Source organism: Saccopteryx leptura, chromosome 13 (assembly GCF_036850995.1).
Source record: "Saccopteryx leptura isolate mSacLep1 chromosome 13, mSacLep1_pri_phased_curated, whole genome shotgun sequence".
In the NCBI taxonomy this organism is placed as follows: domain Eukaryota; kingdom Metazoa; phylum Chordata; class Mammalia; order Chiroptera; family Emballonuridae; genus Saccopteryx; species Saccopteryx leptura.
This window is the reverse complement of record NC_089515.1, coordinates 20,707,420-20,726,274: the sequence shown is the minus strand read 5'-3', so window position 1 is coordinate 20,726,274 and position 18,855 is coordinate 20,707,420. Positions and strand designations below refer to the sequence as shown.

The following is an 18,855-nucleotide window of genomic DNA, read 5'->3' as shown; positions in this document are numbered from 1 at the left end:
GGTAATCACCATTGAAAAAACCACAACAGAAGCACATGAGATAAAAAAGATAGCAACAGTGGAAAGATGTATGGAATACAACCAAATAAAAACAAAAGATAAAAAAACGAAAGAGAAGGATCAAACAAGACACAAAACTAACAGAAAGCAATCTATAAAATAGCAATAGGGAACTCACAATTGTCAATAATTACACTAAATGTAAACGGATTAAACTCACCAATAAAAAGACACAGAGTAGCAGAATGGATTAAAAAAGAAAATCCAACTGTATGCTGCCTACAGGAAACTCATCTAAGTAACAAGAATAAAAACAAACTCAAAGTGAAAGGCTGGAAAACAATACTCCAAGCAAATAACATCCAAAAAAAAGCAGGCATAGCAATACTCATATCTGATAATGCTGACTACAAGACAACAAAAGTACTCAGAGACAAAAATGGCCATTTCATAATGGCTAAGGGGACACTGAATCAAGAAGACATAACAATTCTTAATATATATGCACCAAACCAAGGAGCACCAAAATATATAAGACAGCTACTTATTGACCTTAAAACAAAAACTGACAAAAATACAATCATACTTGGAGACCTCAATACACTGCTGACGGCTCTAGATCGGTCATCCAAACAGAGAATCAACAAAGATATATTGGCCTTAAACAAAACACTAGAGCACCTGGATATGATAGACATCTACAGGACATTTCATCCCAAAGTGACTGAGTATACATTTTTCTCCAGTGTACATGGATCATTCTCAAGAATTGACCATATGTTGGGCCACAAAAACAACATCAGCAAATTCAGAAAAATCGAAGTTGTACCAAGCATATTTTCTGATCATAAAGCCTTGAAACTAGAATTCAACTGCAAAAAGGAGGAAAAAAATCCCACAAAAATGTGGAAACTAAACAACATACTTTTAAAAAATGAATGGGTCAAAGAAGAAATAAGTGCAGAGATCAAAAGATATATACAGACTAATGAAAATGACAATACGACATATCAGAATCTATGGGATGCAGCAAAAGCAGTGATAAGAGGGAAGTTCATATCACTTCAGGCATATATGAACAAACAAGAGACAGCCCAAGTGAACCACTTAACTTCACACCTTAAGGAACTAGAAAAAGAAGAACAAAGACAACCCAAAACCAGCCGAAGAAAGGAGATAATAAAAATCAGAGCAGAAATAAATGAAATAGAGAACAGTAAAACTATAGAAAAAATTAATAGAACAAGAGCTGGTTCTTTGAAAAGATCAACAAAATTGACAAACCCTTGGCAAGACTTACCAAGGAAAAAAGAGAAAGAACTCATATAAACAAAATCCAAAATGAAAGAGGAGAAATCACCACGGACACCGTAGATATACAAAGAATTATTGTAGAATACTATGAAAAACTTTATGCCACTAAATTCAACAATCTAGAAGAAATGGATAAATTCCTAGAACAATACAACCTTCCTAGACTGAGTCAAGAAGAAGCAGAAAGCCTAAACAGACCTATTAGTAGAGAAGAAATAGAAAAAACCATTAAAAACCTCCCCAAAAATAAAAGTCCAGGCCCTGACGGCTATACCAGCGAATTTTATCAAACATTCAAAGAAGACTTGGTTCCTATTCTACTGAAAGTCTTCCAAAAAATTGAAGAAGAAGCAATACTTCCAAACACATTTTGTGAGGCCAACATAACCCTCATACCAAAACCTGGCAAGGATGGCACAAAAAAAGAAAACTACAGACCAATATCTCTAATGAATACAGATGCTAAAATACTAAACAAAATACTGGCAAATCGAATACAACAACATATTAAAAAAATAATACATCATGATCAAGTGGGATTCATCCCAGAATCTCAAGGATGGTTCAACATATGTAAAATGGTTAACATAATACACCATATCAACAAAACAAAGAACAAAAACCACATGATCTTATCAATAGATGCAGAAAAGGCTTTTGATAAAATACAACACAATTTTATGTTTAAGACTCTCAACAAAATGGGTATAGAAGGAAAATACCTCAACATGATAAAGGCCATATATGATAAACCATCAGCTAACATCATATTAAATGGCACTAAACTGAAGTCTTTCCCCCTTAAATCAGGAACAAGACAGGGTTGTCCACTCTCTCCACTGTTATTTAATGTGGTACTAGAGTTTCTAGCCAGAGCAATCAGACAAGACAAAGAAATAAAAGGCATCCATATCGGAAAAGAAGAAGTAAAGGTATCACTTTTTGCAGATGATATGATCCTATACATGGAAATACCCCAAAGAATCCACAAAAAGACTACTAGAAACAATAAGCCAATACAGTAAGGTCGCAGGATACAAAATTAACATACAGAAGTCAATAGCCTTTCTATATGCCAACAATGAAACAATTGAGAATGAACTCAAAAGAATAATCCCCTTCACAATTGCAACAAAAAAAATAAAATACTTAGGAATAAACATAACAAAGAATGTAAAGGAGTTATATAATGAAAACTATAAACCATTGTTAAGAGAAATTGAGAAAGATATAATGAGATGGAAGAATATTCCTTGTTCTTGGTTAGGAAGAATAAATATAATCAAGATGGCTTTATTACCCAAAGCAATATACAAATTTAATGCAATTCCCATCAAAATTCCAATGACATTTTTTAAAGAAATGGAGCAAAAAATCATCAGATTTATATGGAACTATAAAAAACCCCGAATAGCCAAAGCAATCCTAAAGAAAAAGAATGAAGCTGGGGGCATTACAATACCTGACTTCAAACTCTATTACAGGGCCACGACAATCAAAACAGCATGGTATTGGCAGAAAAATAGACACTCAGACCAATGGAACAGAATAGAAAGTCCAGAAATAAAACCACATATATATAGTCAAATAATTTTTGATAAAGGGGCCAAGAACATACAATGGAGAAAAGAAAGCCTCTTCAATAAATGGTGCTGGGAAAACTGGAAAGCCACATGCAAAAGAATGAAACTGGACTACAGTTTGTCCCCCTGTACTAAAATTAACTCAAAATGGATCAAAGATCTAAACATAAGACCTGAGACAATAAAGTACATAGAAGAAGACATAGGTACTAAACTCATGGACCTGGGTTTTAAAGAGCATTTTATGAATTTGACTCCAATGGCAAGAGAAGTGAAGGCAAAAATTAATGAATGGGACTACATCAGACTAAGAAGTTTTTGCTCAGCAAGAGAAACTGATAACAAAATAAACTGAAAGCCAACTAAATGGGAAATGATATTTTCAAACAACAGCTCAGATAAGGGCCTAATATCCAAAATATACAAAGAACTCATAAAACTCAACAACAAACAAACAAACAATCCAATAAAAAAATGGGAAGAGGACACGAACAGACACTTCTCCCAGGAGGAAGTACAAATGGCCAACAGATATATGAAAAGATGCTCATCTTCATTAGTTATTAGAGAAATGCAAATCAAAACTGCAATGAGATACCACCTCACACCTATTAGATTAGCTATTATTAACAAGACAGGTAATAGCAAATGTTGGAGAGGCTGTGGAGAAAAAGGAACCCTCATTCACTGTTGGTGGGAATGTAAAGTAGTACAACCATTATGGAAGAAAGTATGGTGGTTCCTCAAAAAACTGAAAATAGAACTACCTTATGACCCAGCAATCCCTCTACTGAGTATATACCCCCAAAACTCAGAAACATTGATACGTAAAGACACATGCAGCCCCATGTTTATTGCAGCATTGTTCACAGTGGCCAGGACATGGAAACAACCAAAAAGCTCGTCAATAGATGACTGGATAAAGAAGATGTGGCACATATACACTATGGAATACTACTCAGCCATAAGAAACGATGACATCGGATCATTTACAGCAAAATGGTGGGATCTTGATAACATTATACGATGTGAAATAAGTAAATCAGAAAAAACCAGGAACTGCATTATTCCATACGTAGGTGGGATATAAAAGCAAGACTAAGAGACATTGATAAGAGTGTGGTGGTTACGGGGGGAGGGGGGAGAGGGAGAGGGAAAGGGGGAGGGGGAGGGGCACAAAGGAAACTAGATAGAAGGTGACAGAGGACAATCTGACTTTGGGTGATGGGTATTTAACATAATTGAATGACAAGATAACCTGGACATGTTTTCTTTGAATATATGTACCCTGATTTATTGATGTCACCCCATTAAAAAAATAAAATTATTAAAAAAAAATCATTCAAAACTTACTATGGGTTTATTCATAGAGGTTACTATTCAGGTTTCAAGCAGAGGTCCACAATCTGGCCTCAGTGGATGTTTCTAGCTTCAGCAAATTCCACTGTCCAATACAGTTCCTGAGCCCAGGCCACACTGAAGGCTGCAAGCCTTCTTTTGCCTGTACTGCCCATTCTGCCTGGAAGGCTCTTTCTTTTTGTCAAGTACCTACTCATTCTTTAAAAGTTGCCTTAGGAATCACATTTTCTTATAAAGTTGTCACTTCCCCTTTTTCCACAGCAGTTGTCACATGCAATGACCAAGGTAGAGCTGGAACTCTTCTTGTAATCAAGGCTGGTCTTCCTGACACTGAGCCATGGAATCCCTCATTTGTGCTCACAATGAGAAGGTAAATAGTTCAATATTTTGGACCATACTCTATGTCTTCGCTTTTAAGAGAAAACTGCCTTGTTACAATGACAGCTGATTTAATGGAACAAGAAATGGGACAAGCCTTGGGGAGACAGAAGGGGGACAGTTCTAGGTACAGTGTAGGGCTAAGGCTTGAAGTCTTCCTAGAACCAATGGGCCCATATTTAACAATGATATTACACAGTAGATGTAATATCCACGTTTAGAAAGAACTGGGTTCCGTGGCTGACTAAATTGGTTTTCCAAGTTTCTCACCTCAAGGCAAAAGTTTTCAGGATTTCTCCCTTACACTAAGTAAGCAGACCTTGGAACTAGGGGACTGTCGCAAGATAGTTGTAGATGGAGGGAAGAAAACTGTTCTTGCATGGAGCAGGATAGAAATATAAGTCATTTAATTTCAACGGTAAATGGAATGTGACTTCATTTAAAATGCCAGCTTGATGAAATGGGACATATGGCAATGCTAGACAAAATGATTTAAGATCAAGAATCATGAGAATGACTCATGGAATCCACTGAGTCAATCAGTTGTACAACTAACTTATATAATGAAATTTTTCCTTCTTTTGAGCATCTGCGGTTCAAGAAATCCCAATAATCATTTCAAATTGGTCATGGATATGTCAGAGCCTGAAGGGATCTCTAAGATCATCCAATGCAATCCCTTTCTTTTGCACAAAGGGAAAAGGTGATATAGCTTAAGTGCTTCCCAACCATCTGGTTGAGAATTAGTGATGCCAATGACATTGTTGGTGCAAGAAACAAAGTCTCCACATACAGTGGCATTCACCTTCTTCATCCCCCAACCCCAATACTATCCATAAAAATATGGAAAGCCACATCTAAGAGTCAACGTTGTAGCAACAAGTGTTGATTCTCTGCAACCAGACAGCACTGTGCTTCACCAGAAATATCTAGGTGAGCCCCTGCAGTGCAGAGTTTAAATAATGCAAGTGATGTCCTCCCTGAACTTTAAACTCATGTACCAGTTTTAGAACCAATTGTTCTCCATAATACACACTGATAAATCTCACTGAGATCAGACTGAACATGAAAATCCCCACCAAGCACAGAAATGTGGTCACTTGGATAAAAGCCACAGCCCCGAAGACTCTGGAAATAGCAACTGCAGGGTGATGGCAGATTATCCAGGGTCTACATGTTTCCACAGCTGATATATGGAGGAATATGCTTATAGAAAGCATTTAAAAATATTCCAAAGATAGACTGACACTATGAAGATAATGATTTTGCTAGAATTTATGTATATATTTTCTTCCTGGACCTACAAAATGTTCATATATATATGTACTCAATTAATGTTATTTTGAAATCAATTTTTAAGCTTCCTGAGTCAATATCCCTGCTGAATACTGAGAGTCTAACCCCCAAGGACAATAAAAGCTGTCATTTTACATTCATCCAGGAGGAATTAATTGCTCCTCTAAAGAAAATCCACAAGCAGAAATTTTTATACACACCTTTTTTTTTTTGTATTTTTCTGAAGCTAGAAACGAGGAGAGACAGTCAGACAGGCTCCCGCATGCACCCGACCGGGATCCACCCGGCACTCCCACCAGGGGGCGACGCTCTGCCCACCAGGGGGCGATGCTCTGCCCCTCCGGGGCATCGCTCTGTTGCGACCAGAGCCACTCCGGCGCCTGGGGCAGAGGCCAAGGAGCCATCCCCAGCGCCCAGGCCATCTTTGCTCCAATGGAGCCTCAGCTGCGGGAGGGGAAGAGAGAGACAGAGAGGAAGGAGAGGGGGAGGGGTGGAGAAGCAGATGGGCGCTTCTCCTGTGTGCCCTGGCCGGGAATCGAACCTGGGACTTCTGCACGCCAGGCCGACGCTCTACCACTGAGCCAACTGGCCAGGGCTACACACCTTCTTTTTAAAGGAAAAAAAATAAAACACACATATAGAAATATCTCTAACTTAATAGCAAGAAAAAACAAATTTGTCCCTCGAGATGATTATCTTGGTTTCTTAGAATAAACCAGCCCAATGCCCATTTTATTTTATATTTACAGAATCTTTTACAGTTGGCATGAAACAAGAAATGTCCTCGATAATTTAACAGCTTCGATTTGCAGCATGTTGCCTGGATCTCAAACAGCATAAACAAGATATAACCACATATAAGTACAACTAAATGAGTTTGCCTGTGTATGTGCAGACTGAGATATATACAGAAACTGACAGAAAAAAAACCAGAGAGAAATGATTTGGGGGTTATTCCAGCACTAACATGCAAAAAAAAAAAATGTACAAATGAATACTGATTTCATTTTATTTGAACAAAAGGAACTCGTTCACAAGGACAGAAATATTTTGATGTGCAGTGGGGTCTAATTATGTAACTTTATAAGCCTAGACAGATTATTATTTCTGTTTTATAGATGAGATGACTAAGGCTTAGATTAAACATGCCCTCGATCTCAGCATTGCAAGAACCATTAATTATTAAATAAATGTCTGCACCATCCTGGGGTTGGCAAAAGTAGCTTTACAGTTGTTGGTATGAAAAAAGATATGCAGATTCTGATTATTATGATAGTTTTATTAGCTCAAAAGAATGGCACAGTACACTTAAGCAGTGGTCCCCAACCTTTTTTGGGCCACAGACTGGTTTAATGTCAGAATATATTTTCACAGACTGGCCTTTAGGGTGGGATGGATAAATGTATCACATGACCGAGACAAGCGTCAAGAGTGAGTCTTAGATGGATGTAACAGAGGGAATATGGTCATTTTAAAAAAATAAAACATAGTTCAGACTTAAATATAAATAAAACAGAAATAATGTAAGTTATTTATTCTTTCTCTGCGGACAGGTACCAAATGGCCCACAGAACGGTATTGGTCCGCGGCCCGGGGGTTGGGACCAATGCACAAGTAAAATCTCGCAAGTGCTCCAATTGCTGGTCTTCGTTATTTACACATTCTTGCCTTCTACTTGCTCAATAAACTGTTTCATGCACTCACAACAGTAAACATACTTTTGCACACTTCCAGTATATACAAGTTAATAAAAACATTCCCCCTTTTCCCCATTACTCCAGAGGAGCCCTTAGCTGATAAATATTGGTGATGGAGTTATCTGCATTTTTGTAAACTGACTACTGTCTGCTGGGCATTTTGCTGTCTGTTTCATACATAGTTTTATATATTTACCCCCAAAGCAAATAGCAACATTTTATAGGAAACTGAGACTCAAAGAAATGAAGTCACTTCTCAAGAATAGTAAATAGCAGAGGTCGGATGAAAACCCTTATTTGTTTGTTTACACCAAACAAAAACAGCTCCCATTCTATTTCATCCTCCATCCCTAACAAGCTGAGCGCAGTGCCAGCCTCCCTGCTCTCCACAGAGTGGCTTATGGAGTGGGAGGGCCACAGGTGAAGGAGGTGGGGAGTTTACGGTGGAGAACGCAGCAGAACTGTGCTCACACGCTGTTCCGTGGACCGAGGACCGAGGACTGGCGGCCACAGCTACCTGGAGACACACGCTGCAGCCCTTTCAGCTCTCATTCCAACTATCTTTTCTAAGTCCCAGACAAGAACTGAAACAGAAACTGCACAACCATTCTGCACAGCGAAGCTGATAAATATTTTCGCATCCTCTCAAAACAGCATTTCTACGAGGCATACTATTAACTGATGTGGGCATAATAATAGCCGATGTCAGAATGTTTCCATCGATCGGGGTGAAGAGAGTGATCCTGAGAACACAGCTCTATATACAGGGTAACAAGCTGACTGTGAAAGCAAGCGAAGCCGTTTATAAAGTGAGGCATTAAAAAATAATCATAAAAAGAGAAGGAAGGTTTACCTACATGCTTTCAACTAAACTCCCAGAAAGGTGATGTCGGGAGAGGTTTGCTTGTGAAGCTTGACTGACAAGAAACAATTGTTTACTAGACCCCATTCAATTCAGATTCTGAGCACCTGACTGCAGGCGTGCTCTGCTGTAAGGGGTAGGGTGAGGCAAGTGACGGCTCCCAGGCTGACCTTGCACTTGAGATGCCTCTGCTTCATCCCAGCCCGAAGCTAGTACAGATTCTGCAGGGACAGAGCAGGAGGTACCCATGGATGGGTTAAAACTGGCATTAGAAAGGCACAGGGCACGTTGTGGCTCTGTCATTCTACAGGCTTCCAGGCACTAACACCAAGGTTTGTATGGTGGCCCTTTCACCCAGTTCACCTCCTGTTTCTTTTGCTTTAAATGACCTTGTGAACTTGTTAATTTGGGAAACGCTACTACTTACCCTTCCTCTCAGCTTTGCCTTCCAGAATCCATTGACATTTGTACTTTAAAGAAGAATGGCAGTTAACACGAATGGATCTCTAATGTCTAGGGCTGGAAGAAGCGTGTGAGCAGGGAGCTATGCTTTAACCCTTACAGGGGAGCCACGTGGGGAAGCCTGGGCACACAGGCTACAAAGTAACCAGATAGCCCCATGGAACTTGCTTCACAAATCCGCAGAAACACCTCCAACTGCCCAGCGAGACGAATTATTGTTGTATGTTTTTAATAACCATTATCATGGTGTGAGAATGTTACCTGCAGCACTGTTCATAGTGGCAGAAAATAGGGAATGAACACAATGTCCATGAAAGTGGATGACTAAGATTCCCGGGTGTGTTCCTACCAAAGTAACTAGATAGAAGGCAACCCTGTATAATCTGACTCGGACAGATGTTGAAGATATATTTTTGAATGAGAAATAGAAGAAAAAAACAACAACATATCTCGTAGGAAATCACATATAAAAATAACCTCCCCAATTAGCTTTATATATTTTTCTGGCATAATTATTCACTGGCAGGTGAAGAGTGTTTGATAGCATGCACGCCAACCAGATCATAGCTGTGTGGGATGGGGCAGAGTTGGGGGGGGATGATCTAAATCAGCAGTTCTCAACCTGTGGGTCGCGACCCCGGCGGGGGTCGAACGACCAAATCACAGGGGTCGCCTAAATATGTATCGGAAAATACATATATTTTATACAATACATTTTTAAATAAAATATGTATTTCCGATGGCTTTAGGTGACCCCTGTGTTTTGGTCATTGGACCCCTGCTGGGGTCGCGACCCACAGGTTGAGAACCACTGATCTAAATGGACTTTTTAAATGCAGAAAATCTATGTATACATTCCTTTCGTAAGCAAATATTTTTTTTTGTATTTTTCTGAAGTTGGAAATGGGGAGGCAGTCAGACAGACTCCCGCATGCGCCCAACCAGGATCCACCCAGCATGCCCACCAGGGGGCGATACTCCACCCATCTGGGGCATTGCTCTGTTGCGACCAGGGCCATTCTAATGCCTGAGGCAGAGGCCATGGAGCCATCCTCAGCACCCGGTCCAACTTTGCTCCAATGGAGCCTTGGCTGTGGGAGGGGAAGAGAGAGACAGAGAGGAAGGAGAAGAGGAGGGGTGGAGAAGCAGATGGGCGCCTCTCCTGTGTGCCCTGGCCGGGAATCGAACCCGGGACTCCTGCATGCCAGGCCAATGCTCTACCACTGAGCCAACCGGCCAGGGCCAGCAAATATTTTTTAAGTGAAAAGGGCATAATGGCAGCACCACAGTCGCTGTAACATTAAAGACTGAACAGGTGTTCATGTGCCCGGGAATCAGCACAGACCCTAGTGACAGCCAAGGCGAGGGGCAGGAGTGACATTAAACAAGGCAGAGAGTTCTTTTCCAGTTTCATCTACATTTCACCTCTTACCAACCAGCTCATGAAGTGGCTACGGACACTACCAGTGGGAATTTAATGGTAGGAGGCCTTTTCCAAAGATCATTTCAGACCCCTGTCCCAACTGAGGGTCTTCTTGTTCCTAATGCAAACTGCAGTGTGTTTAGCCAACACAGCGACCAGTGAGGATACTACTGTCACCCCCACCCTGCACACTTTAGCCCATCGGTCCTATGTGGGTGGTCACTGCCCCACCTATGAGCACCTTACTGTTAAGGGCAGGGTACTTATCACACCTGCTGATGGCTGGTATTTATCCCGCGCTTCCTTTGCACAAGCTGGCTCACTGATGCTGATGCTTTTTAACAGAAAACGTGCATGGACTAGATGAAGTCAGCAGATGATAACGTACAAATCCTTCAGGGTCAGACGCAACCGTGTGAAACCCACCGCCATGAACAACACCCTGGGAGTGTAGGTCCAGCCCTGGAAGCAGTGCTTGTGATTCTGTGATTAATAAACATAACTGCCTTGACAAAACATTTATATATCCGAACACTGATCATTGAATCACATTTTAATTTTTTAAATTTCTTTGTTGATTTGATTGGGATGATATTGGTTAATAGGATTATATAGGCTTCTGGTGCACTATTCTATAATGCATCGTCTGTATATTGCATTGTGTGCTCACCGCCCTGAGTCATGCCTCCCTCTGGCACCATCCATGGCTCCTTTCTCCTCTTCTCCCTTCCCCATCCCCCTTCCCTCTTGTAATCCCCACACTGTTGTCTGTGTCTCTAAGCTTTTATTTTCTTTGCTGGGAGACTGGGTAAGAAAGGTGAATCACATTTTACAATGTAATTTGAATTTTATAGGGAACAAGTGAAAAATCCCATTGAATAGAATACTGTAATTTAAGCACCTTTTGACGTTTTATTTTATATAAGTCAGGATTTCACATACTGAATTTGCCTAAGGACTGGTGAAACCTATTTAGAGGCAGCTTAAAAATGTTTGCTTGTGTGTATGTGTATGTATATAGGTGTATATATTCATTCTGCCTCTTCTAGCGATTTAAGTAGCATCTGGAACCATTTAGACCCCTCTGTATCTTAGCCTCTTTTCATCAATACAAAAGAGAGAGTAATGTAATTTCCTTGACTGTTTGTGGTAGTGAAAAAGAATCAATTCTGGAATTACCTTTAGAGGTTTCAGATGCCCTTCACAAAGTCTAAACATGCTGGCACATGCAGGCAATAGCAGGTGAAGCTATTTTGTTATAATTTCATTATAACATTAGGTTTACCTAGCCCACCAGTCCTTTCAACTTTTTCCCACGGTATTAGATGCTGAAGACCTCACTGACCCATTGCTGTAAAAAAAATCTTATTTTACAGCACAATCCTCAGATTTTATGTTATGGATCAAGAAAATCACAACTTATTTCTTTGTTCAAAGGTTCTAGGAATCTATAAGATCAAGAACATTATATTTGAGGTACGCGCCTGTGGTTTTTTCCTTCCTTTTGAAGAGTAGTGTATATTATCTTGGTAATCTTTTTTTAATTGGAAAAAAACCTTAAAATTTTCAAATACAGGGAAGTGCATAAATGAAAACCTGGAAGTTGTCACCCCTGGACTGCAGTCGGCATGAGAAATGAGGACAGAGACTGTCAGGTAGAACTGGCCTGTTGGCAAGATGCCCTTACCTCCCTCCCTCCTCCCTCCTCCCTCTTCCCTCCTCCCTTCTTTCTATTCTTTCTCTTCCCTCTGTTTTTAACATTTTAATGTCAAATTTTAAAACATACACAAATGAGAAAATATTACAATAAATCCTCATGCCTCTATTAACATCTTCAAATATTACTGATACATTTTCTTTTTTTTTAACATTTTAAAGAAAATCACACATTACATATCTCTAAAAGATAAGGTTTCCGTTATCTTTGGTCTAACCAAAATACAACTATCATACCTAAATACATGAATATATTTTGTTAATATAAAATCATAAATACAGTATACTTAGATTTAAATGTAATCTAATATCATCTGTGATGGTTAATTTCATTTGTCAATGTGACTAGGCATGGGGTGCCCAGATATTTGGTCAAACGCTATTCTGGGTATTTCTGTGAGGGCGGTTTTAGGTGAGATTAACATTTAAATCAAGAGCCTGAGAAAAGCACATTGCTCTACACAAAGTGGGTGGGCCTCTTCCAATCTGCTGAGGGTCTGAATAGAACAAAAGAACTGATGCCTCCTGCCCTGGGGAAGAGAGAATGCTTCCTCTCCGATGGCCTTCACCATGAACATTGGCTTTGTTCCTGCCTTCACCCTCAGGTGGAAGCCTCAGCTCCGCCTGGGTTTTGAGCCTGTTCCCTTCAGAGAGGAACTACGTGGTCAGCTCGCCTGGTTATCTCACCTTCCAACTAGGACTGGAGACACCCTCAGCCTCCTGGGTCTCTAGCTTGTCACTCATCCTGCAAATCTTGGATTTGGACTTGTCCACCTTCATCATTATGTGATTCCATTTCTCAGAAAATGTAAATTATCTGTATGTCTATCTATCTATCTATCTATCTATCTATCTATCTATCTATCTATCTTTCTATCTGTCATAAAAACATTATCTCTGGAAAACCCTAATTCATCACCTAATCACCAGTCTATGTTCAATTTCCCCAATGACTAATATATTTTTTTTTTACATATTGAACTAGAACCTAAATAATTCGCAAGTATGATTTTTTTAAGTCTATAAACATCAGCTACACTTATCGAAACATCAAGGAATGTTTTCCCTTTTATGATATTTCTTAAGTAATACTGGGTAAACTCCACAACACAGAACATTAAACCCAGAACTTTAGAATCAGATTCCGGATTCGGAAGATCAGAACGCGTGCCCTACATGTGTCAAGACTGGACCCAGAGAATGAAGCACATTCCTCCTAACCCTAGCATATGCCCAAAAAGTCTGTGAGTTTCTTTTCTGACTCTACGTTTCCACATCTACAACACAGGAAATGCAGCTATGAAATATTTATCTGGCTTTCTTCACAGGCACGCAGCGGGGGTAACAGGCAGCCTCAAGTAAAGAGTTCTGAAATAAAGCATCAAACAGCAAAGCAATTTACATATTACCATCATCATCTTCGTACCCGTTGTCTGTCTTTATTTACAACCGGGGATTAATTCTCAGATGAAGTTTGCACTATTAATGCAAATCTGTGCTTTGTTGTTAAAACGAACAAAAGCAAATACTTTGTGCTATAATGAAACAGGTCCTGGCTTTGAGTGGACCTAATCCTGGTGATCTCTAGAACAGCATGCTGAAGAACAGCACAGGCGACCCCTGAAGGTCACCGCTTCCGACACTCACCCGGTGCTATTGAGGTAGCTCTGTCCCAGGCTGCAGTCTTTTGACAGAGAAGACGGATTGAACCAAAATGCTGGCAGGCACTGACCGTTGCTGTGGCGCTCATAGCCATAGTCACTGTTGGGGAGAGAGAGAGCTGAGAGAAACCTTTCAGTAGGGGGCAAAATTTGAGAACAATTTCGTGTTAGTGCACAGCCAACTTCAGCTCTAGTCAATTCGTCTACAAAAGAGGTATTCATTGAATCAATACCTTTACAAAATTTCAATACCCCCCCCCCAAAGACTATCTATCAATTACTCATGAAAACAGCCTACAGAGCCCGTTTCAGAAATGATGACTTGGAGGCAAGGGGGGTCCCTGTGTAGGGACGAAAGCTCAATGCCCAACCATTCCACGTAAACACCTGAACTGAGAGAGTAGATTCCGTTCTCAGTAGGGGATGCACACCACTGACCGCAGGGGCCCGAGAAAGCTGTAATTAGCAAACAGGCAGTGGGCAGCTCCACCCTCACTGGAAAAGTTCAGCGACGAGCTTAACTCAGCAACCTGTGGCTGGGTCCCCATTAGTGCTGCTGTCTTTGGGGTGCTCTTCCAAGACATCTGGACCAGCCAGGTAGAGCCAAGCCAGGTCTGTCTGTGTGCATGCCATATGCTTCCAAGTCATAGCAGGAAAAGAGACGTCCTTCAGGAGCATTGTGAGCTTTCCCGCCAAGGAAAGGTTTTGTCCTAGTCAGTTAGGGACTGAGCCCGCTGGGACTAAGGGCTTGACGTCTTCTCTCTAGTTTGCAAACAGTCGGAGCCTTTCCTCCCCGCCTCCTCTCATTCTGGCCTCCAGAGGCCCCGAGTAGCCCGATATTTGTGACCTCTGGCAGATAAACCCGGACCTGGAGGATGCAGCTCCGCAGGCCCAGCCCAGCCCAGCCACAGGCAGCGATCAGCAAGCATTAGCACCAGCAACCCCTGTGCCGTGCGCGATGGAGGGGGATGCTGGCGCACAGGGTCGGGAAGCGAGAAATCGGCTCAGCTAAGGGGCCTGTCCCCAGGCAGCGGGCACTTAAAATTCTGCACATACCAGCTGGATTAGGGGCCGTTTCAACACAGCACGGGCAGGAGGACTTCAGCGGGGATGCCGCTAGGACACCCGGTGCTTGTTTGAGAGCGTTACTCTACAGATGCTGGAGAATGACAGGCAGAGTCCCCTGGGGGGCTGACCAGGGGAGAGCTGAGGCAGAGGGCGCCATCAGGAACAACTACCTTTCAGGATGCAATGGTCAAGTGGAATCAGTGAGGCTCTAGCTACTCGTAGAAACTCAAAAAGGTCATGGCGAGCCTTCCAAAATATTTTCCAAGACAATGCAGCGGCAAAAACCCCTTTAGATAGAAAATCATCCAATGGCCTCATTCACAATTCATTTCTCAGTTCTCAGAATACATGTTATTTGTTGGTAAGAGCGGCAGATTCGAATCTCAAATGAATACTGGAATTGAGCCACACCTGAGGGGTCGGAGAGGCGGAGGGAAGGGAGAAAGCACACGGCTGTCCTTCCCCTGTGTTCCCTTCACTCTAGACTGGCTTAACGTGGAAAAACAAAAACAACAATGGCAATGACAACAGAAGTCTAGCTTATTTGGGAACCTCAGAGGAAAGTTTCCCAAAGGAAGAAATAGTGGCGGGCAAGATCAGGGAATTGGAACATCTCAACTTCCTTTTTCCCTCTGGTTTTCTGGGAATGGATAGATTTGCTCTTTGCACAAGAATGACTGTTTGGGAAGGCTACAGTTAATTCGCAAAGAGAAAACAGTAACTTCCTTCCAAATCCTCCTTGAATACAATGGATGGAAGAGAAGTATTCCGGCATCAGAAAGAGGGATATGATGAATGAGTTAAAAATCCCAGATTTCCCCTGTAAATGTATTTCGGGGTGAAAATCTGGAAAGGTAAGATAGGAATACAGTATTTTTGTCATTGTAATAATGTTGCACTGACTAAAATGTAAGTCATGGTTGGGGAGGTCCCTATAGAATTCCTTGTGAGCTCCAATGTGATTAGCTCTGCTACCCTCTGGCTGAGCCTAGAGATAGGGCCCTGGCTCTTGATTTATCTATCTACTAACAAGAGGGGCACAGCCTTGGGTTATCAGTCTGAGCACTGGTGGCCAATTTTGCCAGCACGAAATAAATTGCTACAGGAATGACTTTGGTTCCCATTCAGGTCAAGTTTCAATAATTTAAAAGTGACCTACATATTTAGCAATTGCATACTCTTAACTAAAAACATACAAAGAAATATTATAAAACAATAAGAGGAGAAAAAGAGAAGCTGAAAATGAAGTGGATATGATCAAAGAGTTCCCATCTGCTCATCCTCAATTTTTCAACCTCATCTAATGCTAATCATGAATCCAGACCAAAGCAAAGTCATCCCTGGCCCCACAAGTTAGCTGTCTGCTTACCAAATACTCCAGAAAACTCCAGGCACTGAGTTTATCTGACATCTAAACATCTCAGTACTTTTCCAGTTTAAACTAGCCTGCCCCCAGTAAAGGGAGCTAGCTGTCTCCTTTAGTCCTGGGGCCACAGAGCCGTAGACCGGCAATGCCACAGAATCCCTGCTTGCATCAAATTCAGAAATGCCCTCCATGGCTCACATAAGCAATTAGCCAACTAACCACTGATTGAAAGCTTTCAGGAATAGAAAAGTTATTGCCTCATAAGGTCACTATTCCACTCCCAGGAACCCTGGATTCTAGGAAGTTTAATCTTGAGCACAAATATGTTTAGTCTCTGAAAAGTCCACGTATTGCTTTCATTGCTGTCATCTAAAGAATCTCAGGATGGATCTGGTCTCCCAATTGGTCTAAGATCAATCACAAAGATGAAGACAATCTCCAGCCATCTTCTGAATCCTCTTTCAGTCTAAAGAAACTCCTGGTTTTTCCATATGCACAACGTACACATACACCATGATGTCTCTAAAGGTAATTTCATCGGTATAGGAGGCTTGTCACCCCGCCCTATGCATGTCACCATTATTTCAGATCGAAGCTTGCATGGCGGCCCCTGTGGGTCTGATACAGTGATGGACTCCATGGGATAATGGCACAAGCTCACCAGTCAAAATCAGCCTCGGTGCAGACGCAGGGTTCGGATTCCATAGCTCCGGCATATTTTCCTTGCATGCATTTCCGCTCTGATTTTCGCTTCTTGTATATCCTCTTTGCTCCCATGATGCATGCTTCCCCCTGCAGGGAGACAAGGATCTCACGCACTGGAGCACCACACTCCGACCTCCCCTGCTCCGCATCTGACAGTTCAGAAGGTATTCTCCAACCTTAGTGCGACCTGGACTGAGGTCGCTTGCTCTGGGCTAATGGCTTTTTCTTGGCAGTGTCTACAGCTCTGGTCTAGAAAGTGACTAATAAAGGCAGCCTAAAGGAGCACTTAACTCCTCACATATTCCTTAAGGTTTGTCTTGGCGAGGTGTCAGGTGCCAGGTTGTGAAAGACCTGGGATCTCTAAGACTCAGCCCTGTAACAAACATACTGCCAACAAACCTATGAAAATAAAGTCAGTTCTCCTATAAGAAAAGATTTACACAGCTGGTCATTTATGGGCACATGAAAGAAGAGCATTGCTAAGAAATATAAAGATCAAGTTTGCCCCAATTTAGGATGCTGCCGCCCACATGACTTTATACACTAATTTTATATCCATCTATCAGACAAGCAAGAGAACTAGATTCAATGTTTCTCTATAAAATAAAGAAAAGCTCTGAGCATCAATAGTGCTTCTACCTCCCAAAGTGGGGAACATCATCCATGTAAATGAGTGATCATTTTATTGTGGAGTCTGAATATTGTGGGTTCTGATATGGCCCGCACAGTCAAACAGAGCTCTCTTTGTATGTCTGAAGGACCAGAGCAGAGTTGTGTCTAAGCTATTGGAAACCTGTCTTTCTTGTGCAGACTCACTCTAACCGGCTCTGTGCCACATCTACATTTAATCTATCACTTAATCCTAGGTTTGTGGTAAATGATACGTCGTTGCTAAATACAGTGGAGGCCTTGCAGGAACGTCTCTGCCATGTCATTGGAGCGAGCTGCAGGAGGACTTCTGGCTTGGGACATCCAAGGAGGTAGCCTTTCAGACAAGCATTTTGATCTGAGCTGAACAGCTGAGGGGCCCGGGTGGAAACAAGTTTTCTATGAATAATTCTGCATTCTTGTACCATTGAGTACCCTGGCAGAAGCGAGAAGCACTACCTAATCTGAGGGAGTCCCAGCAGCGGGGTGGAGGGACACTGCTGGCTCTGCTCAAGGAGCCTAATTTCATTATTCTATGTCTCCACTTGCACTGCTAGATAAAATGGAAGATCCTAGGCTCATTCTTGCCTTCACCGTGCACTCACGGGACATGCGCAGATAAATGATGTTCAGATCCCCATGCTGAGTTGGTATTTCATTTTGAGTGGTAAGTCTAAGCCAGGCACATTTGAATTTTATCTCATTATATCCCAGTACAATAACAACAGAAATTACTTCACAATAAGCTATAAAATGTAGAGTCTGTTCACTGGTTCAGAACACAAAACATGTAAGACAGCCCTAGATGAGCGTTTGGACTCAGAGAACCCCGATTCCTACACTTGAATGATGAGCTGCCCTCAAACAGACCCCAGGCCTCCTGCTCAACACCTGACCTCTGCCCCCTTCCTCCTACCTGGCTGTGCAGCTGCCAAGGCCGGTAGTCCTCCTCCGCACACCGTCTGTCAAAAATAGACTTGTAGTCCACTTTGACCAGCTGCCATTCGGAGCGGTGGCTGAAGTGTCCAAACACTCTACAGAGTTCATAATGATAAAGATAATCGCAATAATAAAAAGGCCAACGGTTGTAACAACAAAAAGCATTTGCTGAGTGCTTACTCTGAGCTGAGTGTAATGCTGACATAAAACACGTGGCGCTGATCATATCATTTAATCTTCAAGATACATTTTTGAAGAAGGTTGCTGTTATTGGACCCATTTCCCATAAGGGTAACTTGAGGCTCAAAGAGTCTGGTTAAGTTGCAAAAACCAATGTCAAATCACTAAAGAACTGGTAGAATCAGAACTTACATTCTG

At 41.6% G+C, this 18,855-nt stretch overlaps 1 protein-coding gene across 6 annotated transcripts in view; it reads right to left on the bottom strand.

Annotated features, from left to right (window-relative positions):
• The window catches only part of SORCS1 (sortilin related VPS10 domain containing receptor 1), a 578,632-nt gene that overhangs the window by 82,593 nt on the left and 477,184 nt on the right, over positions 1-18,855 (bottom strand). For all 6 annotated transcript variants that reach the window (XM_066354763.1, XM_066354758.1, XM_066354761.1 and 3 more), the window contains exons 15-17: positions 18,455-18,572; positions 16,847-16,977; positions 13,738-13,851 (exon numbers count right to left, since the gene is read on the bottom strand). In XM_066354763.1, the coding sequence (XP_066210860.1) occupies positions 13,738-13,851; positions 16,847-16,977; positions 18,455-18,572 (363 nt within the window). The remainder of the gene's footprint in view (positions 1-13,737; positions 13,852-16,846; positions 16,978-18,454; positions 18,573-18,855) is intronic.